Source organism: Petaurus breviceps, unplaced genomic scaffold (assembly GCF_028583685.1).
Source record: "Petaurus breviceps papuanus isolate PSGF00001 unplaced genomic scaffold, PetGlider_PUasm1.0 90784, whole genome shotgun sequence".
Classification (NCBI taxonomy): Eukaryota; Metazoa; Chordata; class Mammalia; order Diprotodontia; family Petauridae; genus Petaurus; species Petaurus breviceps.
This window is the reverse complement of record NW_027187345.1, coordinates 5752051-5777373: the sequence shown is the minus strand read 5'-3', so window position 1 is coordinate 5777373 and position 25323 is coordinate 5752051. Positions and strand designations below refer to the sequence as shown.

General features: G+C 36.2%; 1 protein-coding gene across 4 annotated transcripts in view; it reads left to right on the top strand.

The window, feature by feature from the left end:
* The first annotated feature begins 19186 nt into the window (after positions 1-19186).
* The window catches only part of MYCT1 (MYC target 1), a 151851-nt gene continuing 145714 nt past the window's right edge, over positions 19187-25323 (top strand). For all 4 annotated transcript variants that reach the window (XM_069069643.1, XM_069069645.1, XM_069069642.1 and 1 more), the window contains exon 1: positions 19187-19377. Coding sequence is in view for 1 of the 4 variants with exons in the window: in XM_069069641.1 (XP_068925742.1) it covers positions 19317-19377 (61 nt within the window). In the remaining 3 variants the exon portion in view is untranslated. The remainder of the gene's footprint in view (positions 19378-25323) is intronic.

The following is a 25323-nucleotide window of genomic DNA, read 5'->3' as shown; positions in this document are numbered from 1 at the left end:
GGATTGGGCATGCAACTGAAAAAAAAACACACTAGAAAATCTACACATTAAAAATCCCCAATTAAACACCAGATCCCAAACATCAAAGAAGAGAATAATAAAACTGAAAGTGAGAAAACCATTGATAAAATTGGGAGCTGGTTTTATTTAAAAAATAGAATAAAATAGATAAAGCATTAGTTAATTTGATTTAAAAAAGAAAGGTTAAAACCAAATTACCAGTATCAAAAATGAGAAGGATGCATTCAAGTTCAATGAAGAGGAAATCAAAGCAATTATTAGAAGTTATTTTGCCCAATTATGTGCTAGTAAGTCTAACAATCTAAGCAAAATAGATGAATATTTCTAAAAATACAAATTGCCCAGATTAACAGAAGAGGAAATAGAATACTTAATCCATCTTAGAAAAAGAAAATTGAACAAACCATCACCGAACTTCCTAAGAAAAAACCCCTAGGGTCAAATGGATTCACAAATGAATCCTACCAAACACTTAAAGAAGAATCATTTCCAATATTATATAAATTATTTGGAAAAATAGATGAAGGAGTCCTACCAAATTACTTTTGCAACATGAATATTTTGCTGGTACCTGTACCAAAAAGAGTTTGAACAGAGAATGAAAACTATAGACCAACTTCCCTAATGAATATTAATTCAAAAAATCTGAATAAAATACTAGCAAGGAAATTATAGCAATATATCATAAAGACAATACACTATGACAAGATGGGATTTACTGTAGGGCTAATTCAATATTAGGAAGACTAGAAAATAATTGACCATCTCAATAACAAAATCAACAGAAAATATATGTTTATCTCAATGGATTCAGAAAAAGTTTTTGATAAAACATAATGCCCATTTCTATTAAAACCTCTAAAAAGCATAGATATAATTCTATCTTTACTAAAAATGATAAATAGTATCTATCTAAAACCATCAGCAAGTATTATCTGTAATGAGAATAGGCTAGAAATTTTCCCAGTAATATTAGGGGTGAAGTACAGAGGACCATTATCATTATGATTTTTCAATATTGTACTACAAATATTAACTATGGCAATAAGAGAAGAAAAATAAATTGGAGGAATTTTAATGGCTCCTGAGGAAACAAAACTATCAGTCTTTGCAGATGATATGATGTTATGCTTGGAGAATCCTAGAGAATCGATTTAAAAATGAATTGAAATAATGGAAAAAACTTTAACAAAGTTGCAGGATAGGAAATAAACAGATGTAGATCATCAGTATTTCTTTATATTGCAAGAAAAATCCAACAGCAAGAAACAGAAAGAGAAATTCTATTTAAAGCAACTCTAGACAATATAGAATACTTGGAGTTTACCAGCCAAGACAAACCCAGGAGCTATATAAACACAATTACAAAGCACTTTTCACACAAATAAAGTCAAATCTAAACAAATGGAAAAGCTTCAATTGCTTATGGGTATGTCAAGCTAATATAACAAAAATAGCAAAGCTACCTAAATTAATTTACTTATTCAATGCCATACCACTTAAACTAGAAAAAAGTTATTTCATAGAGCTCAAAAAATAAAAATAAAATTCATCTGGAAGAACAAATGGTCAAGAATATCAAGGGAATCAATGAAAAAAAAATGTGAAGGAAGGTGACTTAGCATTTCAGATCTCATATTGTATTACAAAGGGACAATTATCAGAAGGGACTGGTACTGACTTTCTACTCACTCAAATCAAAGTCAACTGCAAGTCATGTCATCATTGACCTGATGTCATGGTTCCCTTTGAAAATGAGAAACAAACACAACAACACATGAAACAGGGGTTTTGAACCTGTAGTCATTAGACATGGATAGATACCAGGGGATTCTATGAACTTAGATGGGAAAGAACTATATCTTCATTTTCATTACCTCTAATTGAAATTCAGTATTTATTCCAATTATTAAAAAAAAACATTTTTTTTTTTTTTTGCTTTTTGGAAGGGGAAGGCAGGGCAATTGGGGTTAAGTGATTTGCCCAAGGTCACATGGCTAGTAAGTGTTAAATGTCTGAGGCCAGATTTCAACTCAGGTCCTCCTAACTCCAGGGCTAGTGCTCTATTCACTGTCCCACCTAGCTACCCCCTCAAAAACACTATTCTGGATTGGGGTTCATTGGTTTCAGAATCATACTTCCAAAGAAATTCAGTTAGTAAATAAGCACTTAATTAAACATTTCCTATGTACCAGGCACTGTGCTAAACTCTGGGGATACACAGAAAAGGAAAAAAAGATAGCCCTGTTCTGAAGGAGATCACCATGTAATTTGGGGGACAACATAACCCCCCCACAACCATAGTCAAATAAGATATTTACAAGATAAATTAGAGACAGTTGATAAAGGGAAGGCACTAGGATTAAGAGGGATTGGGGAAAAACTTCTTGTATAAAATGAATTTTTAGTTGGAACTTGAAAGATGTCAGGGAAGCTAGGAGGTAGAGATGAGGGAGACTATTACAAACGTGGGGGATAGTCAGTGAAAATGTCGAGTAGAAAGATAAAGTGTTTTGTTCAAGGAACATTAAGGAGGCCAGTTGGTGTATCACAAAACACATGGGCAGGGGGAGAGGGAATAAGGTATAAAAATAATGGAAGGGTAGGAAGAAGCCAGGTTGTAAAGGGATTTGAACACCAAATAAAAGATTAAAAAAATAATCTTAGAGATGTTAGGGAAATGCAAGAGTTTATTGAAGAGGAAACTGACACAGATCTGCAAATTTGAGGGATTAATTTCATAACTGAGTCGAGGACAGGCTGGAATAGCTAGAAACTTGAGGCAGGGAGACCAACCAGCAAACTATTGCAATAAATCTTGGAGTGAGGTGATGAGAGGAGCTATGAGAGATATTACAAAGGTAATATCAATAGGTCTTAGCCACAGATTAGATTTGGTGATGGGGTAGGGGACTGAGAAAAAGTGAGGAGTCAAAGGATGGCTCTTAGGGTAAGAGCCTGGGCTATTAGGAAGATGATGGTGTCTTTTGCATAACAGGGAAGTCTGGAGTTGGGAAGGACTTTGGGAAAAGATAATAAAGTCAATTTTCGACATGCTGAGTTTAAGATATGGACATCTAATTCAAGATGTCTAAAAGGCAGTGCGGAGATAAGAGACTGGAAGTTAGAAAAGAGGTTAGAGCTGTGTAGGTAGATCTAAGAATCAACATAGCTTAGAAATAACAATTGAATACATATGGGAACTAATGAGTTTACTAGACTTGAATATGTTTTAGTGGAGACTTCTTCCATGTCTTTGTTGGCTACTGAGGTCCCAACAACTCTCAGATTCACTCACAATGGGGATCAGAGTATTCCTATTGCTGCACTACGGAAGAGGTATGAGGAAATGGGTATGTGGAAGGATTTCCAGGTATATGGTACCATCAGGATGAAGCCAGGTTTCAATGAGCGCCAATAGATACAAGGAAAAAGAAAAGAAAAGATTTAGGGTAAGAATTTGTTAATTATGGAGCAGCCATCCCAAAAGGTGCAAAGAAAGGGGTGAGAACAGATCTGGCTTAGAAAATAGGGGATTTAGGTGGATGGGAATAAATAACTGGGCAGTTGGGGACATTGAATGAGATTTGGAAAAGAGTAAGAGTTCCAAGCAGACGGTGAAAAAAGACTTTAAATGTCAGACTATATTTCCCTTCCCCCTCCATCCTATCAACATTCAGCAGCCCTTCATTTTTTGAGGTTTACCCAATCCAAATTTATTGTCCAGTCCAAATTCTTGCAGCCATTATCTACTGACTCCCAAAACAGTCGCTCTCAATTCTTAATTCAGGGCCTGACTTAAAAGTCTTCCTCTCCACCTCAATCTACTATAACCTAAGGTAACTCTTCACTTTTAGAGAAAATGAAAGTGGAACTAACCACAAGGAAACACACAACCTAAGCATTTTAATTGCACACTTTCCAAATATATTAGGGATACTAAGCCTAGGACAAAAAGTCTCATTCAATCTGTGGCATTTCTTATACAAGAAAAAACTTCACCAGGCATGATGCCACAGACGTCACAATATGACTGCTGAGATTTGGGTAAGAGCCAGGACTACTGATTGACTTACCATTATTTTTCAAGGCATTGAAAAATTTCTGAGCCCAGGGAAAACTATTCTTGGCACACCAGGGGACAGTGATTCAAGAGATAAGGGAGGGGACAACTGCCTTCACTGTTGCAGGTAATTGATCTTGACTTAGCTTACATCTCCTACCTCTTGGATTTTGGGAAGCTAGAAGGCCATAGAGGTGGAAGCAGAGGAGTTACCTCCATGAAGAAAGGATGAGAGGCTACTAGTAGCTGAGATTCACTGATATCAGGATTATGTGGATGAATTTGGCCTTAGTTTTACATCCAGAAACAGGGCCTACCTGCTGCTAGAATGACTTTGGTTTGTTGATCTTGATAGTCTTTTCTATTTTCTGTGTATCCTAAGGTACTTTCCTGGATCTATGGAGATGCTTATCCTAGTGTGTTTAAAAGTTTATTTTCTTTATTAAGTTGGAAATATTGGCTAAACTGTATAAACTATTTCTTGAATGGATCATGTGGGGGAGGGGAAGGATTGAAAACAATACAGTTGGAAGGAGAAAATTAAAACTTTGGTAAATACCCGAACATTTCTGACTGAGCACTCAGAGTCAAAGGAGAGAGTTATTATTTAAAAAATATATATTCCAGTGTAGAGAGATACATTAGCTGGAGATTCTCTGGGCATTAAAAAAAAGTGAAGAAAATGAACTGGCTGGAATTGAAACAGGTATGTTCCATTACCCCTGACCTAATTTGAAAGAAAACCAGTCTCCAGAAGGAAGGGGCCAAGGGTGTGATTGAAGAGAAAGTCTTATTTCAAAGGTGAACTGACCTAGATCACAAAAAGATAGAGCAGAGTAAATGACTAATAGTTCTCTTTGCCATTACAGCAGAGAACATTTGAAGAAGAGAAAAGAGGGAATGACTTAAGGATTGAGGTCCCAAGGAAGATACGAGGAAATAGTCTGAAAAAGTGTGCTTTGGCAAGAAGGAGGACGGTCTTTTCCACTGAAACAGGAGAGAAGGAGGAGAAAGTACATGGGCATCCCCCCCCCCCCCGTGGCATTCCAAAGTCATATGTGTTATTTGATTATGCTAGCCCATGATGGTGGATTGGGGGGGGCAGTTCATAGTTGCTTTTCTAAATTCAATTATTATATATCTTTCTATCTCTGTTGGAATGAATTTCTCTATTCTGTTTTTTCCCCTTGGTAGAGCACTACTCCCTCTACATTTGATCCTTTCTGATTTTTCCTCACATTTATATCAGTGAGGCAAGGGAAAAGAGATGCAATTTCATGAATTCTATATGATAGCTATTATGATGATTATTGTTGGAAAACAATTTTCCTAAAATTTTGTTTTGTAATCACATTATGCCATTATAGCAAATCTTTCCTACTTTAGCTTACTTTTAATGCTGTTGAAAAAATTCTTATGCTAAAATTTTACCACTTTTTATTTCAGTTGCCTTAATTAGCTTCAATGTGAAATAGGGTTTTCCTTCACCACCTTCTAATTAGCACTTGATTTTATTTATTATCTTGCATCAGTCCTTACTCTTTGCATGCACCTGTATTTATATCCTTAATTCTTAAAAGTGTAATAAACATGATGCTATTCTTTCCCCACCTTCAGTTATCACCTCCACATTAACATCCCTTGACTCTCAGTGAAACAAAGAAATAAAAGTAAAACTCTGAAAATCAAATAATGACCTCTTTATTCCTAGAAATCTTTTCAAAATTCCAAAAAAAAATTAAAGTAATATGCCAAGTTAAAAGTCTGTTTCATACTTGTCTGCTCTAAAGATATTCAGAGAATTGTGAATTTCTGTTTCAAGATAATGAATTTCATACTTATTAAAGAAAAACTCAATGAGGAAAGACTGCAAAAGGTGTCTTTACTTTACAAAAGGATTTGTCATCAAGAAATAGTGACCTTCCCCTCGATAATGAAAATGAGTTCCTATTTAACCAAACTTGGATATGCATATAGCTTTCTGGAACATATCTATTACCTATAGTAAGTGCTTAATATGTGTTTATTGATTGACAATCACTTTAGCAAGAGCTGCCTCAGATTAAATTGAAGCAGATGGTAGAATATATTTACAGACTTGGATGAAAAGAAGTTCAACTGAAAAGTAGAAAGTTTTTGACCCTGAGGACTTTAGATTTATAGATAGCCATTGTCCACTGTGACTGTCTATGGGTGAGAAGGATGGGAGTTTATAAATATCTCCTTTTTTCTTTTTTGCTTGCTGTTTGGAGGGGGGAAGGTAGGGCAGTTGGGGTTAAGTGACTTGCCCAAGGTCACAGGGCTAGTTTTGTTTTGTCTGAGGCCAGATTTGAGCTCAGGTCCTCCTGACTCCAGGGCCAGTGCTCTATTCACTTCCCCACCTAGCTGACCCTGAATATCTCCATGGATCAATCTGTGTCAATTGATGAAGTGCATTTGTATGTACTAGAGACAGTGGGATGAACATAATTATTTCTAAGTATAATTTTAATGTCTGCTTGTTTTTACTTATATTTAAAGTTTTTCTTACAGATAGAATTATAACCATATAAAGTTATATAAAATTATAAACTGTATAATTATAACCATATAAAATTTCTGCTTCATAGCTGCCATTCTTTGGAAAGAAACTCAATGAAGGGAAGGTAGCATCTTAAAATAGAAAAGACTGGTATGAAGGCAGAGGATTTGACTTTGAATCCCCATCTCTACCACTAGCTTTCCTATATAACCATGGTCAAGTTACCTTAAATTATAACCATAATTTTATAAATATTTTAGTATGATTTAGCACTTAAATAAAGTTTACATAAAATATTTTAAATATTAAATATAAATGTTTAAAATTAAAATTAGAAAAGTAAAATTATTTTTAAAATACAAAAAGATCTTGCATTAATTGACTCATCTGGTCCTTCTAGTGTTAAAAATCTTTTTCTAAAGATACAATGAATATAGATCTGCTTATTATCCACTTGTAAGGACATTCCTATTTTTTGCTGTATCCTCCCCAGGAATTCTTCTCCTAGGGTGTACACCAAGAAGGAGGAAATGAGTTGGGGGGGGGGATGAATTAATCTTAAAAACAGCTGCTTAAGCAATAAATTGCTTTTCATCTTTAAATCTTAAAGATTCCCTGAAAATAGGGAAAAGAAGAGTGATTAGAAACTCAGAAGAAAACTACATTGTTTAAAGAAATGTACTCTCATTATGTGATAGTATTTCATTCTAAAGCTTCAATAGAGGTTTCATTTGGCTACAGGAAAGGAAAAGAATTAAAATTGATAATAAAAGGCAAGATGACCCGTGAATGGGTAGCACTTTATTCACTATTACCCTGGGAGTTAGGTAGTAGAAACATTCTTCCCATTTTGCCAGTCAAAGAAATAGTTCACAGTTTGGGGGTAATTTTGTCTCAGTATTAATTATGATTCTAGTCTTAGAGGCAATAGGTCATCTAATTCAGTCCACTTATTTGACAAATAAGGAAACAGAAGCTCAGAGAAGTTAAGTAACTTGACCATGGTCACATATGCAAAAAAAGTGCTAGAGATGGGGATTCAAAGCCAAACCCTCTGCCTTCACGTCCGTCTTTTCTGTAAGATGCTACCTCCCCTTATTTGAATTTCCTTCCAATGAATGGCAGTAATGAAGCAGAATAATTTTCATGGAAAATACAGATTTTTTTGTTAGGATTCATATAGATTCTTTTGAGGTACAACAAAAACATATATTATTTTCAATCCTTAAGAAATAGCCCATTGTGCAAAATGCAGTGCTATTGTGTTGATCATAAAAATGCTCTGCTTAAGGCTCGCTGAAAGCTATTTCCTACAATTGTGTTTCTGACTCCCTTTTCTCTGTTCTTACTCTTTCACTATCAAGTACTTTTAAGTTAAGACATAAAATAAAATTAAGCTTGTATGAAAATAATATCTTCAGATATATGATTCATTTGTTCTTTGTCTTTTACAGAAGGGCATTATTAAGATATTTTAGAGTTAGACAACTTACTCAGATGAATAATCAATTCATTTAAGTGTTCTTTTATTTTTCAAATCATTTTGAGTTTAAAACCATCCTCATCAATAGCATCACCAACAAGGAGAAAGAATACATTTCAAACATGTATTATACAGAGTGGAAGAAGGGGTTTTGAAATGATGAATGTAGCATTATTTTCCAACTTGGAACATTGATCCAGTAGGCCTTCAGGCATTAATGACTACAGAACAATCATTTAATATTTTCTATCTGTATGTAGATCTCTCTTTTTTTTTTTTAAAGCAATTGGGGTTAAGTAACTTGCTCAAGGTTATACGAGCAGTTATTCATGGGTGTGGTGCTAAGTATCAGAGCCCGGATTTGATCCCAGGTCATCCAGACTCTGGGGCCAGTGCTCTTACTCACTGAGCCACCTGGCTGCCCCTAAGCAATTGGGGTTAAGTAACTTGCTCAAGGTTACATGGCCAGGTGTTTCTGGGTGGGTGCTAAGTGTCTGAACCTGGATTCGATCCCAGGTCATCTTGACTCTGGGACCACTGCTCTTACTCGCTGTGCTACCTGGCCGCCCCAATCTCTTTCATTATTGTTATGTCAAAACCCTATAAAAATGGGATGTAGTATCACTGACCTTCTGGGAGGACAGAAAGCTAAAAATTATTTTCCTGAATTAGATCTATAATAACTAAGAACATGAAAAATATCAGCAAGGGATTTGGAAAAAAATTAATATTTCCATGGCATAGAAACTTGCCTATATTCATAAATTACATTCTCCATGCTTCTTCTAGGAAGTCTTCACAAATGATTCCAAAACTTCCTCTAGAAGGCCACTGTTAAAGTGCATATGTTACAAGGGAGGAGGGGGGTGGCTAACACTAACAAAATTAATTCTACAGATTAGCTAGTTATCATGTTGGAAATAACAAAGAGGAAAGCCTTGGAGATAGGAAATGTTTGTTTTTTAAGTCACATTATAAAAGCATGGCATATTAGAGCTAGAAGATGTCTGAGAAAAACATGTAGTTCAAATTTCTTACTTGGAGAACAAGGTACACAGAGGATAATTTTAAAAGGTGTGTTTATTACTCATAGCTTCATATAAAGTAATCATCAAAATGCTATAGTCCTTATACTTTAAAAATGTGGTAACATCTCTTTGATGGATTTATATAATCAATCAAAGGTATGAAATGAAAATAATCAATTCCTATAAATCTCTATCAAATATATTGATCAGTCAGAACTATAAACTAGTTATAGGAAAAGACTAATTATTTTTAGGAAGGGATGAAATACCTCCAGTCAAATTAAATGAGTTGACTCTATTCTGGACATAGTTTGGAACTGACTGAAGAGAATCAGTCATAGTTGGTGGGTTGTGGATAAAACAGGAAGCTATTTCAGATTCTAGGGTTCTAAGAGCAGGCTAGTCTAGGGGTAGAGCATTTATAGCTAAGCCCTTGAGGGAGACTCTTAAGGGCAGGAGAAGACCTTGTAAAGTTTGAAAGGTTAGACTGTTTGGACATCTTATTTGTGACAATGTGAATGTCCCTGGAATAACAGTGTCTAATGACAAGCACTGTATAGAAAGCTAAAGACAAACTATACACATTGAAGAAGGGCAGTTTCAAGCTTCTACAAGGGTTTCAAACCTTGGAGTACAATGAAGAGCTATATCTCAGGTGAATGTCATGAAAACTCCAAAAAGAAGAAATGGATAGTCATCCAATTAGGAACGAATGAATTCCTTTTTTTTTTGTCACATGTGCTAAGATTGAGTCTATTCTTGCTTGGATTGTGTTGGATTTATTTGAGAGTATTTCCAGGCTTTGGGGGAGAATGATTATGTATTAACTGTTTTTACAGTTATATTAGGACGGAAGATTGAGTGCTGGGTTTGAAGTCAGGAAAATCTGAGTCTGAATTCTGCCTCAGACATATACTAGCTGTGTAATCTTGGGAATTAATTTAATTGCTCAGCTTGTATTCTCATCTATTAAATGGTAATAATAATAGCACTTACCTCACAGGGTTCTTGTGAGAACCAAATATTGTCTTCCTATGGCACATATCTAGGATGTAATACTATGGCTCTCTCATCTAATCCAACTCCCTCATTTTTCAAAAGAGGAAATTGATGTCCAGAGAAATTAAGTGACTTGCCCAAGGTCACAAGTACTATAAATGGCAGAAAGAATAAAACTCAGATCTGACTCCCAATTTAGTGTTCTTTTCACTGTACTTTGCTTTTATAATTTTTTGTCAGTAAATTGGATATGGGAAGGGATGGCATACTCCTGTAGTGGATGAATGGGGTGGCCATCCATTCACCTCCATGGGGTATACATGTTAAAGTAAATGGGATCATCACATACTCACTGTGCAAATGGACATGCAACCATTTACTTTTTCTTTGAGCTGCCTATCTCACTCCAACCTGCTCTCATATTGACAAGTTAAGCTTCCCAGAGACAGATTACCACCAGAGGGAAACATCCAGATGCTTTCAGGATCTATGAGGTAATCCTAATAAATAGAATATACTCCCCTATTCATCAATTTAGCTCTCAAACCCCCATCTCTATTTACACAAACTGACCCCTCCCACCAATACATTCTGTATTTGTTGGAGAAAGTGGGCACACTTACATAAATCTAGCAGAGAAGCACAAAATGGAGGAGAAACTCATATACATGGTTTCATTAAACTCTGGAATCTAGGCTTTGTTGTCACTGGTCCATTTAGGAACATCTTTGCCACACAAAACCATTTTTCTGCTGTTAGTTAGCTGGTTCTCAATGCTCTTCAGCTAAACAAATCTTCCCTTCTATACTCAAACCAATGAAGCATTTATAAGCTTTTTTTTTTCAATTTGCAATCACCCATCAAATGATTAGAAAATGGTAACTTATATTGGACAGCATCTCTAATTACATCAGAGAACTAAAAAGTTGTCAAGCTGACTCTCAGTAGCACAGATCAACCCAACCAATGTTTCACTAGCCAGGATCATGTTGTCCTATAAAAAACAGCTCACTGTGAAAAGCCTGAGTTGATTCTCTAGGCAAAGCAAATCAGTCTAGCTAGCTTTGTTTATATAGCAAAGTTGCTGCAGTACCTGCCTTCTCCCTTTCTTTTTTTCCCTTTTAATACAGAGGGGAGCAACAAAGAACACACCCATTTTTGAGAAATTTCTATTTTCTTAAGCTCTAGGGAGCTGAGGCACAGTATTTGGAACTGAAGCTGTTGTCTAACGCGGATTATCTCCATCCAATCAGGAATCACATAGTTGAAGCTTCTGTCTGCTACTTGCTTCTAGTGCTGGTCTTTTTTCTCTTTTTTCAGGTTCTTAAATTTCTTCGCACTACCAGCTTCTATCTCCTTCTCCCAATATATGTGAATGTGTTAAAACAGAGTATTCTGGCCCTCAGTGATGAGTCTTCCCCTTAAAAATCACTTGACAATTTTTTCCTACGGAATTAATTGTTTTGGGGGGCATCCAGGTGGAACAGTGAATAGAGCACTGGCCCTGGAGTCAGGAGGACATAAGCTCAAATCCCAACCTCCGACACTTAACACTTACCAGCGGGGTGACCCTGGGCAAATCACTTAACCCTGATTGCCTTGCCCCCCCCTCCAAAAAAAAATCAATAATTTAAAAAAGATGTACCTTAGTCTCCAAATATTCAGATGATTATTCATTTTTTAGTTTTACCCTCCTTGGTCATAAACCAATGCAGACCACGTTCCTTGTAGTGATAAATTTTATACATAGTCCTCATCTCATTTTTTGTTCTTGAAATGTTTTCTTTGTATTCAGATTCCCATTTTCTTTTACAAATGAAAGTTCTTTATCTGCTACCTTAAAACATAAAACTGTTTACATGAAAACAAGAACTCATTTTATCTTTCACAGGTGATTTATGTCTTTATATTTACAGAGCATTCTCCCCCCCAAAACAAACAAAAACCTGTTCACATCTCTTTAGAAAAACTGTTTCTTTATACATACATTTGAATAATATTTATTAAACCAAACTTCTTTTCCTACTTGTTTTAGGCATCAAAATACACATCTATGAAAGTTGCAACATCTTATACCCTTTACTAATTGATTATTTTTCTTTACGTGTTTTTTTTTTCTTTCCCTTTTCAGTACCAAGTTGCTCTATATGAAAGGGGCTTTAAAGGGACAGTATCTAGTATGTTGCGAATTTGAAGATGACACAGACTTGGAAGGGATGGAGTGGCAGAGACAGGATCTGAATAGATCTTGATAGAGTACAGCAGGGTTGTTAAACTATGGCTGAATGGCCAAATCTGCCCTGCCACCTCTGTTTGTACATTCCCCATCCTTCAGGTTCCAGTTGTTGGGAGCCACACAAAAACTGTTAGTGGCCCAACTAGTTCCTCAAGTTGTAAGTTTTGGACCCCTAAGCTAGAGCATTGGATTAAATCTATTAAGATGAAATTCAGGTAAAGGCAAGTAAAGTCTTTCAAGAGTTAAAAAATCAGGTCTGCAAATAAAATATGGGAGAGACATGATTTTTGATGTTTAGTCATTTTTCAGTCATGTTTGACTCTTCACAACCCCTTTTGGGGTTTTCTGGGCAAAGATACTGGAGTGATTTGCCATTTTCTTCTCCTTTCTAGAAGGGGATTAAGTCTTATTCATTTTGCTTCTAGAGAGAAGCACAATATTTTCAGATTGCAACAGGCAAATCCTCAATGTAAGGAGAAACTTCCTAACAATTCATACAGTCTATGAAAGGAGTAGGCTACCTCCAAAGATAGTGGATTTATTTTTGCCAGAAACCTTCAAATTGTGTGTGTGTGTGTGGGGGGGGGGTAGGTGGCATAGTGAATAAAGCACCGGCCCTGGGGTCAGGAGGACCTGAATTCAAGTCCAGCCCCAAAACATTTAAAAAAAAAATAGCCCATGTGACCTTGGGCAAGTCACTTAACCCCAACTGCCCTCCAAAAAAAAAAAAAAAAAAAAAAAAGAAAGAAAGAAACCTTCAGGTAGAGACTGGATTACTATTTACTTGTCAGATTTATTATAATGAGGGGACTTGTTTTAATAATGATTGGACTATATGGCTAGTAATATTCATTCCATCTTTAAAACCTTTTGATCTGTGATTCTGATTGATTACATAGGAATCATTATCAAGAAAAAAGATGAAATTCTGAGAATGGACAAACTCTGGCAAAATATGGAACTATATCCCTTCTCATCCATTGGTATTTCTTAGATTTCCTAACTCTTGCTGTGACCCAGAGTAGAGTGGAGAGAGAGATTTCATTCATTAAAGATCACAACCTTCTTTGTGCTTTTTCTCACTCCTTTTATTCTCCCTAATTTTGTAACCTGTTCTCTAAGCTCCTATCTATGTAATTGAATCAAGGTCATACTTGAACCTTACTAGAATAAAGTGAGATTTCATTTTACCAGCTACACACAGTTAAGGTTATTTTGTACAAGCACAGACTAATGTTATTCATACAGTTTGTTTTGGGGTGTAAAGTACTAATCATTTTCAGGTGCTTCCTTTTGTCACTCTTGTGATTTGCAGCAATAAATCAAAATGGTGGAAAGAGAGCAGGTTTGGAGTTAAGGGGCCTAGGTTCAAGGAATCATGGAATCTTAGAACTGAAAGAGGTCCTATTTTGAAAAGAATCCCCGATAAAAGATAATCAATATGTGGTCACTTAGCTCTTGCTTGAAGATACCCCATTGAGGGGAAACCCATTATCCCCTAAGGGAGCTTATTTCACTTTTGGATAGATAGGAAGTTACTGTTGTTGGTTTTTTTTATTTTTTTTTATTTTTAGCATCAACCTTAGTTTGTTTCTTTGAAATTTCTACCCATTGTTCTTTTTTCTGACTTCTGGAGCCAAACAGAAACTATTTTCTTAGTTTCTTCAGATACTTGAAGACAGCTATCTTGTCTCCACAAGCTAACCATCTCCTGTCTCTTCAGTTTATGCTCGTGCAGCATGAACATGAGGCCATTTCCCATCCTGGTTAACCTCATCTGTATACTTATTGATCTTTGTCAATTTCCTTATTGAAATATGATACCCAAAAGGAAGACAGTCTTCTAGACATGGTCTTACTAAGATAAGAGTACAATGGGTCCATCACCTCCCTAATTCTGAACAGTATGCTTGTTCAAATTATAGCACTGCTCTTTACTATATATTTCACCAAGAGAAAGTTAATTAAACTTTTAATTAATTAAATTAAATCAATTAAAATTTTAATTAATTAAATTCACTTTCCTCATTTGTAAAATGAAGAGGTTAGACTAGATTATCTATAGTCATTTCCAATTCTTAATCCCTAATCCAAAACCCCTAATTTCCTTAACTTCTTCCCTTTGAGAAGGAGATACTAGTTTTTCTAGTTAATCTGTCCAGCAGTCCTACATAAGTTATTGCTTTTATTCCCTCTTTCCCTAAACTCTTGTTATTGGAGGGAGTCAGTTTCCTTTCTGTTTGGGCCCCTACAGGTAGCCCAAATAATATATTGCAGTGTCAGTTCTCTGAAAGTGGTAGCATTAGTACTACCAGTTAAATTGCATAGATCAAACTTGCCCCTTTGCTAAATGTTTTGTATGTCATTAAAATGTATTTAAGAAACTGTTTCTAATGGTAGCCGTCTCTAGGGTGGACGGAAAAGGGAGGAAAAAAATAACTTTACATGATAATTTCATTATATATTTAAAAGGAATAGCAAATTGTACACAGTAGATTTGCGGTTTCATATGTGGTCACCTTTTAAAATTATGCTGTTATGGAAATGCTTGTTTTATTTCATAAATTAAAAATAAAATTAATAAAAATTAATAAAATTAAATAAAAAATGAATAATGACAAAAGAAAGAAATTTCAATATTTCAATACTAAAAGCACTGTTAGTGAAATGTATAGTGCATAGTTTGTTTTGCTTTTTATTAGTGTGACCTGAAATGTAAAGGGGAAAAAAGTACAATCTTGACGTCTCAATCTGGTTAATACTATAGTATTAAAAAAAAAAAGCGTAGTTGACAATTTGTAGGTTTGGGAGCCAGGAAGACTTGGGTTCGAATTCTCCCTGGGACATTTATTACTTGTGCAGACCTAGACAAGTCATTTGAATTCCCTGGGTCTAAGTTTCTTTCTCTATAAAATTTGATGACTTCTAAATTCCCTTCCAACTATAAATCAGTGTGCCTGGATTCTAGTCCAGTATCTGCCCTTGGGTCAGTTTTTCACTTTTCTAGGTCTAAGTTTCCTCATCTGTAAAATGAGAACATTGAACAAAATGCTTTCTAAGATGCCTTCTAGCTCTGACTTGTTATGAGTTCCACTCTTTGTGCCTTTTCTGTTTGGTTCACACTCTGAGTCTCTAGTCTCTGAGTTTCCCTTTACAAAGTGTTGGAAACATTTCATGGGAGTGTGGAAACTTAAGGAACAATCTATTTTGCTAGCACTAGGGAATGCTGGACCTAAATGTTCTACTGCAGAGTGACAAATAGAGGAAAAGCCAACTGTACATTTTGGCAATATTAATACTTATCTTCCTGTATAGGTTTATAAGTCACAGGATTCCCATAAATACATGCTTTCCTTAGTGCACATACACACAGACACAAGGATGGATCTCTGCCAATAATAATTATTCATTACTAACATCTGGGAGGTTTGCATTATAAAAATAGGACACCCCCTTGTCCTCCATTCTCTGACCCCCAAAGACATTGGAAATTTGGCTTTAGTGGTAGAGAAATTCTACCTCCCAATCCTGCTGTGAAGTTTGATTTTTCAGGATTTTGATTAGGCTTTGGTCATCTGTAAAATTATAAACTAACAGGAAAAATATGAAGTGACTAAAGCTTGAAACAATGAAAGGAAATCCCAACCTAAAACACAACCTTAGCTGGAAAGATTGGTATTTTGTACAAGAGATAATTTATTAAAAGCCAAAGTCTAATTGATTTTACTGCTCTTTTGGGGAGTTTGAGGTAAAAAGCAATCTATATATTGATGTCAATATTGATAACTATACCTGTCTGTGTTTATAGCAACATCTATAGCCATATTTTTTCTCAGAGTTCATCAGAAATTATACCATTAATTACTAGTGTATATAATGTGATAAATGAATTATAATTACTAATTAAGCAGATTTTGTTGAAATTATAGAATCATAAAGCTAGGAGGAAAATTAGAGATCATGTGGGGCTCAACCCTTTCATTTCATAGATGAAGAAATCAGGTGCTAAAACCTAAAGTGACTTACCCAAGGCCACACAGCAAGAAAGAGATAGGGACAATATTCAAACCCAGGTGTTCTGAGTTCAGATTCAATCTTTTTCCCACTTGCATTGTTTGTTTTGATAAGGTCCTATAATGACAATATTTTTAATTTTTTTAAATATCCAAAATTGGGGCAGCTAGGTAGCACAGTGAGTAAGAGCACCAGCTCCAGTGTTGGGATGACCTGGGGATCGAATCTGGGCTCAGATACTTAGCACCCACCCAGAAACACCTGGCTGTGTAACCTTGAGCAAGTTACTTAACCCCAATTGCTTAGGGGTGGCCAGGTGGCAAAGCAAGTAAGAGCACCGGCTCCAGTGTCGGGATGATCTGGGGATCAAATCTGGGCTCAGATACTTAGCACCACACCCAGAAATAACTGGCCATGTAACCTTGAGCAAGTTACTTAACCCTGATTGCTTTAAAAAAAAAAGATAAGAAAAAAAAAATATCCAAAATTAATTTGGGAGACATTGGAGGGTTTTCAAGATTGTTTCAATCAGAAATATACACATATAGGTATGTTTACATATAAATAGAAACGATATTATTTATCTTTATGATGAAAAGTCTTTATGCTTCCTGAAAAAGAGGCTGAGAGATGTACAATGACTTGCCCAGAGTCACATATCTACTAAGTATTTGAATTCAGGTCTTCCTGATTCCAAATCCAATGCTCTATCAATTGTACATAGTTGTTTTCAGGTAAGAAACACTCCAAACACCCATTTAATTTAATTTTCCATGCTAAATTCAATGTGTTTGTATAGACAAACACAGAGATATAGAGCTTCAAAGAATTATTTTAGGGTGAACTTCATGTTTTACTTTACATCTTCCAGTGCATAAACTGCTCAGGACTATATGAGACACTTTGAAAATATACTTACTCCTTTAGTACACTCCATGTACTCCAGTAACCAACTATAACGAGTAGTGTAGCTTTTAGTAACACTTGACCCTGGATTATCTTATTCACAGAGAGAACTTGAATCACTAAATTCAAACCCTTTTGATATCCCCTATTATTATCTCATTGACACCATACCAAGGAAACAATTTTAGTAAGAAAAAATGGTGAATATTACCATCTAGAGGGTATTCCACACAATATGCTGAAAATATTTTTAAAATTGTCTTTAATTTATCAAAAATTACAATGAATAGTTTACAGAAAAAGAGAAAGAAATGACATGCAGGATGAAATAAATATGACTGATTTTTTAGAGAATAAGAGTTTTGAAGTAAAGTAATATGTTATTCTTATTTGGATTTTGATAAGGCAGAATGGCATAATACTTTGTAATGAGCTTTCCTGAGAATGAAGATCTGGGTTCCAGCTCTTCCTCTGACACATTGTCTGTGTGTCTCTGGGTATGTTGGCTAACCTCTCAGTGCCCCCAGGCAACTCACAAAAACTGTAAGTTTCAGAGAAAGTGGTGACCCGCAGGGGTGCAGAGAATTTCTTACCAGGAATCGAGATGCTTGTTCCTTCTGCTTCTACTCCTCAATAAAGTAGTATACACAAGGGTTAAGCTCTTTTTATTTTTGCTTCTTCAATTGACTGAAGATAATGTATAAGCATTGAAATAGAACTTAAGTCTATCACATATGTACAAATATGTATAAAACAATCATAACATCCATGTCTTCCCTTTCTCTTTTTTTGTCAAATTATCCATTAGTGTTGTAAGAGACAGCTAGGTGATGAAGGGGATAGAGCAATAAATTTGGAGCCAGGAAGACCTGAGTTCAAATTCTTCTTGAAATACTTACTAGCTGTGTTACTCTGGGCAGGAAGTTAAGTAACTTCTGTCCACCCCCTTCTCCTCATTTGTGAAATTAAAATAATAATAGACCCTTTGTTTAATCTTTTCAGTCATATCAGTCTCTCTATGACCGCTTTTGGATTTTCTTAGCAGAGATACTGGAGTGGTTTGTCATTTTCTTCTCCAGATCATTTTATAGATGAGGAAACTGAGGCAAACAGGGTTAAGTGACTTGCCCACAGTCATACAGCTAGCAAGTGTTTGAGGTCAGATTTGAACTCAGGAAGCTGTGTCTTTCTAATTCTATCCACTGTACTATCTAGTTGTCCCCGTAATAGCATCTGCCTCCCAGAATTAAAATAGGGATAATAATAGCAACTACCTCCCTGGGCTATTGTGAAAAAATGAGATCATGTTTGTAAAGTACTTTGCAAAATTTTAAGAGTTATATATGTTCTATCCATTTATAATGATGATGATAGGTGGCAAAGTGGATTGAGCACTGGGTTTGGAATCAGGAAGACTCATCTTCATGAGTTCAAATGTGGCCTTGGACAGTAGTTGTGTGACCCTGGGCACAGTAGTTGTGTTAACCCTGTTTCCCTCTGTTCCTCATCTGTAAAATGAGCTGGAGAAGGAAATGATGACAAACCCCTCCAGTATCTTTGCTAAGAAAACCCCAAATGGGGTCACAAAGAATCAGACATGACTGAACAATAACAACATAAGAGCTTTCTTCATAAACACATTTCACTTGAAGTTTAGTGACTGTGTAGAATCTTCCTATGCAGAATTAATGAGGGAAAGAAATGAAAACAAATGACTCCCTTCTTCAACCCAAGGTTTGAAAATATCCAAGAGGAGGGTATTTAGTAATTTAACCCTCAGTCCAAATACTCCTGGGTTGAGGAAATGACGAGAAGGAAATTGTTTTTGTCTCAGGAACCATGTGGCATTCCAAGATAAGACAAACAGTTGCTAATTTGAGTATAAAAGCAGGAAACATGATACTCTTATTTCCTTTTATGCAAACAAAAGTATCTGAGTGGCAGTGGCAAGGTATTTGTTCCTGGAGTGAACCACAAAGCATAGAATCCACGGGCTCCTTTTGGATCTTTTGGTTTTCCTTTTCCCCCTCCCTCTCTGGTTTCTTATGGATATTATGGCTGATAACACAACTATTTTAGGGAGCCCCTGGCCTGAAAATTTCTGGGGTAAGATCTTTTCTTTGTTTTTAATTTAAATTAGTATAGAAACAGGATTCTGTCTAATTTGTTACATAATTCATGATCTCTCAAATGTTTAAGTTCCTGAAATCTGAGCGAAGTTAGCATAGTTTGGATATGTAGAAATAACAGAATATCTCATTTCTTAATGCCCATTTGGAAAAGAGTCTAGGACCCACGAATAAAGTGATTTTCTGGGGATTTAAATAGAATTAGAGTTCAAGAAAGAAGTAAAAGAAAATAATATTGGGATGAGAGAGAAAGGGAGTGGTTGGTCATCATGATGACTTGGGAATGGAAAAGTATTATCATTTTTTGGAAATTAAATTTATTAGGCACTGTAGGACACTATAATGTGTGTCTTTGTTTCATAGTATTAATAGTTCTTCAGCAGGATTCTCTTGTTTTCTTTGTTCTTGCTATTTTCTTGCACATTCAACATGAAAAAAAAACAAATATTTGATTTTTAGTAAATTGTTTTATACATGGCATATGTATGCATGAACTGTGGATATTGGTGAAATATATGTATTACAGAGATATGAAGTCAAATGTAAAATGTAGCTCAACAATGCAAGAAGTCAGGATATATCACTATATGCTAAAATTAAAGAAATAATATCAAAGGAAAAAGGAAATTTGAAAAATAAGAGAAAAATGATTTCAGCAGAGATCTGAAAAGATGCAAATTGATGAGTATGGGACAGAAAGCAAGTTTGTCAAGGATGACAATTATTACAGGAAAGGTGTACACTTACATCCAAAGATTCAGGGTAGTGGCAAGGAGGATATACTAAAAGAACAGAGGGAGAAAAAATAGGGGCAGCTGCAATTTCTATGAAATACTTGAGATCATAAGCTGTTTTAGAAGTAAAGAGGCAATTCTGAGCTTAATCCTAAGGTCATAGGATATTCTGTAACTGTGTATCAATGAAACAAATTATGAACTTGGACTAGAATCAGTTTTTTTTTAATTGGGGTCTAGAAATCTGGTTTAAAATACATTTTGATAACTATTTCAATACAATTTGTTTTATTTGTAATTCTGTGGATTTTATTTCATGCTTTTAAAAATATTCTGGGAAGCAATTCATAGGCTTCAACAGAACACTGAACAACCATAACACACACAAAAAAATTAAGAACCCCTGGCATTAGATGATTTGGGGAGTTTCTTCCAATTCTAATTCCTATGAAAATTTTTTGAGACATTTTACCAACTGGCAGAAGGTGGGGAGTGAGCAGTAAACGTTTGCTGTTCATTCGCCCCCTACTGGTCTAATATCACAGATGTTTTTCCCAATCAATTTTTGGGAGGAACATAGGTATTTATTTTGCTCAAGTACGCATATTTTCTATGTTTTATTTTATTTCAATGGGGTGGGGGGAATTGGGAGCAAGAAACGGGGTTATTGAAATGAAAAATAAATTAAGAAAAAAGGACATTTTAAAAATGCACAGAAAAGAACAGTAAGGTCAGTAGGAAAAACAATCAGGGCAGCTTTGAAAAGAACATGTTGGTTGTGTACTTGGAGGGAGAAACAAATTGTGCATTGTGGAGATTTGCGGCTACATGTGTAATCCTCTTTTTATGGTTTGCTATGATTTGCAATGCTCATGTTATCTGGAGTTTGTTAAATTTAGAATGAAAAAAAATAGCAGTTGAAGATATAAAAGATAAAAAAATAAAACTCACAATGTTTAAAGGTGAGTAGTTATGGCAATAGATAGTAAGAATGTATTGTGTTCATAATATATGCATGGTATAGCAGATAAAAAAACCAACCTCTGAACCAGGAAGACCTTGGTCCTGCCTCTGATCCATATTGGCTTTGTGATAGTACACAAATCATTTAACCTCTCTGGGCTCTAGGAAACTCTCAAAGACTAAATGGCAGAGTAGGTGCTGAATTGTATTGAAGAGGGAGTTTTCTCACATAGTAGTTCCTTATATAGATGAATCTCTGGTCCAAAAAAGAACACTATAAGACTGGTTTCAATAAAGTAAATTATATTTGTAAAAATAGTCAAGTTATGCATATGCTAACCAGTTCTTATAAATACACTAATGAACAATACCTGGTTTGAAGTGTGAAGTCTCTTCCATGAAATTAATTCTTTCTCAGGAAGTTATATCTGATACAATGTGGCTTGCTATTTTCACTTATGAAGAGACTGAATGTACCAAATACATATGCAAATTTCCAGGGTATATGTGAAACGTTAATTTTTTAAAGCAAGTACTTCTGTGATCTATTAAAAATGAAACAACTCTAAATGAAAAAATACATGTAAACAATTTTTTAAAATGACAGTAAGTGTTGTCTTATGGAATATAAATGAGAGGCACACTGGAGTCAGAAAGGTCTGAGTTCAGTCTGCTTCTGAAGTAAACTAATTAAGCAGTAATTCTGAGGGTGTTTGACCTCTTAGAGCCCTAGAAGACTCCCTAAGATCATAACCTGCAGAGAAGTTGGTGATCTAAATTTTGGATGGAAGAAGGTACATACCTGGAGTCTTCTGTATCAATGTGTGAGGTCTAGACAAAAAAAAATGACTGGTCACAAAAACCTGTGTTGTAATTTAGAGTAAAGAGACAATGCTTCCAGTTGGGGTGGTCTCGGAAGGCTTCTTAGAGTGGGTAGCCCTAAACTTCATGGATCAAAAGAGATAACACAAAAAGTAGTTTGTAAACTTTCAAGTGTCATATTTCAAGTGTCTATTCTTAGACAGGGATCTGCATATGATGAGATTAGGTCAATCACATCAGTTGAAGTCAGTCACCAGGCACTGTGCTGAGCATTGCTAATACAGAGAAAGGTAAAAACATGGTTCTTGAACCCACATTGTAAGGGGTGGGGAATGTACTAATGCAAGGTACTAATAGGGAAAAGGAAATAGACATTTATTAAGTATCTACTATGTGCCAAGCATGGTATTAAATGCTTTATCTCCTCATAATAACCCTGGAAGGTAAATTCTATTATTATCCTCATTTTACAGTTGAGGAAACTGAAACAGATAGGTTAAGTGACTTGGATCACACAGTGATAAGGGTCTGAGGTTGAACTTGAATTCTGATCTCCCTAATGCCTGGCCCAGTCCTCTGTCCACTGAACCACCAGGCTGTTTATAAAAAATACAAAGCATAATTAGGAAGTAATCTTAGAGGTAAAGCACTAGCATAGAATAGTGGATGCAGTGGGGAGGGGTGTGACTTAGAAAGGTCACTTGCAGAAGGTAGGATTAGAGTCGAATTTTGAAGGAGGCTGGAGATCTGCCAGGCAGGTGAAAGGGAAGAGGGAGGGCCTTCCAAGCAAGATGGTGCTTGTGAAACAACAGAAACAAAAACAAAACTTTTTAAGGAGAAGGACACATTATATTTTAGGATAGACACATGAGCCAGGTTCCAGTGAAACAAATCTGGGTTTCTATAACTTAGGAATATTGAGATTTCTTTTTCTAGGAGTCAAAGAAAAGAAAACTTTTCATAAATTCAACATCATCAGAAAGAGGTCCATGTTGCTAGCATTCTGAATCTATCAGGAGATGTTTCTTGAACCTAAGAGATACCCAGCAAGGGAGCAAAGTTTAGGTAACATGGATGGGGCATTCCAAAGCCAATGTGAGAGTCCTCTTAGGAGATCTCCTTCAAAAGATCCAGAAAAAGCACATATTTCCTTGTGCCTAATGATACTGCTTTAGTTGAGGTTCCAGTCTTTGTTAAAGGAATGACCAGAGGGGAGGAGTAAGTGACAGCTCAGGCCTCTTCCTCCAACCCCCAGTCCTCTAACTCTTACAATAAGTTGGTTTAGGCTTTTAGCTTATCTTTAAAACTTGGTATCAGGATCCATTGCTACAGCTACATCCCTAAGATAAGGTAGTGAAGGTTGCAGTCAATGGATTTGGTCATATTGGGTTCCTGGTGACCACGTTTGCATTTACCACAGAGTGGACATTGTGTCCATCCGTGATCCTTTCATTGACCTCAGTTATATGGCTTACATATTCCAATATGATTCTGTCTATGGCAAGTTCAGGTGCATTGTCAAGGCTGAGAATAGAAAGCTGGTGATCAATGGAAAAGTCTTGCTATCTTCCAGAAGCATGATCCCAAATGGAGAGATGCTGAAGTCAAGTAGGTAGTAGAGTCCCTTGGTATCTTTACCACCATGGAAAAAGATGGGGTTCACTTGAAGGGTAAAGCTCAGGGTGTCATTATCTCTTCCTCTTTTGCTGATGCCCCTACCTTTGTGATGGAAGTGAATCATGAGAAATATAATTCCCTTAAGATTGTCAGTAATGCCTCCATTTCTTGGTCCCCCTGGTCAAGATTATTCATAACATCTTTGGCTTTGTGGAAGAACTCATGACCACAGTCTATGGCATTATTGCTACCCAGAAGACAGTAGGTGGCACCTCTAATAAATCATGGCATGATGGGCATGGTGCTGAATAAAATATCATCCTTGCTTCCACTGGTTACTGCTAAGGCTATAGGCAAGGTCATGCCAAAGCTAAATGGGAAGCATATAGGCATGGCCTTCCATGTTCTTACTCCCAGTTTATCTGTTGTGGATCTGACCTGTCACTTGGAAAAATCTGCCAAATATGACAATAACAAGAAAGTGGTGAATCAAGTGTCAGAGGGACCATTGAAGGGCATCTTGGGATACACAGAGGACCAAGTTGTATCCTGTGATTGTAACAATGACACCCATTCTTCTGTCTTTCATGCTGGCACTGGTATTACCTTCAATGACCATTTCGCCAAGCTCATTTCCTGGTATGACAATGAATATAGTTCCAGCAACCAAATAGTAGACCTCATGGTCTACATGACCCCCAAGGAGAAAAGTGGAAAGTCATGCATCTCCATACCCAGTCAAAAGATGAGTGCTACCATTAGAGAGCCCAAAGGTATCCCATGCCTCATTCACTGTCCTTGCCCCCAAAAAGTAGAGGGAAGAAGCAGAGTTCTATGGTGTGTGCCATCAATAAAGTCAACATATTTTGTGGAAAAAAAATCAGCCAACAAGTATTTATTAAGTACTTACTAAATTGCAGATACTGCTTAAAACTGGGGATACAAAAAAAAAAACAATGGAAAAATGCAGCTCTGGTAACTGGGCCTAGGGAGAAGGGTCACTTACCTGATTAGAGATGGAGGGAAGAGTTCTAAAAAGCCAGGGCTGGACAGAAGGGAATAGAACTAGGATTCTAGTTAAATAGGACAGAGGTTTAGCCTGAGTGTGGGTTCTAGACCTGACAGAAGTATTAAGAACTGGGTTGATGTGTTTTACTGGTGCTGGTAGAAGGCAGTAGAGTCTTACTCAGATGAATAGTTAATATCTCACCTTTTCACTAGTGTCCCCCATGCCTGGAATGATCTCTCTATAGCTCTGCCTTCTGGCTTCCCTGGCTCCCTCCAAGACTCGGCTGAACAGGAAGTCTTTTTTTTTAAACCAATTGGGGTTAAGTCACTTGCTCAAGATTACAAAGCCAGTTATTTTGTGTGGGTGTTAAGTATCTGAGGCAGGAACTGATCCCAGGTCTCCCGACTCCAGGGCCGGCGCTCTTACTCACTGTGCCACCTGGCAGCCCCAACAGGAAGTCTTTTATAGGTAGTCTCCCCTCCTTCTTCCCCACTTCTAGCACCTTCCCTTCTTCTATTTGCACTGCACATAACTGGTATACACCATCATTTCCATGTGTTTCCCTCATTTAACTGTAAGAACCTAGAGGACAGGACCATTTTTGCTTTTCCTTGTATTCCCAGTGCTTAGCATAATACCTGGCACATAATGTTTAATAAATATTTATTGACTGACTGACTTTAGTAGGAGAAATGAGAGAGACTGAGTTTTGGGGGGGAGGAGCCTACTTGCTTTGTGACACCAATCAATATCTAAGAGAAAGATGTATAAAGGATTC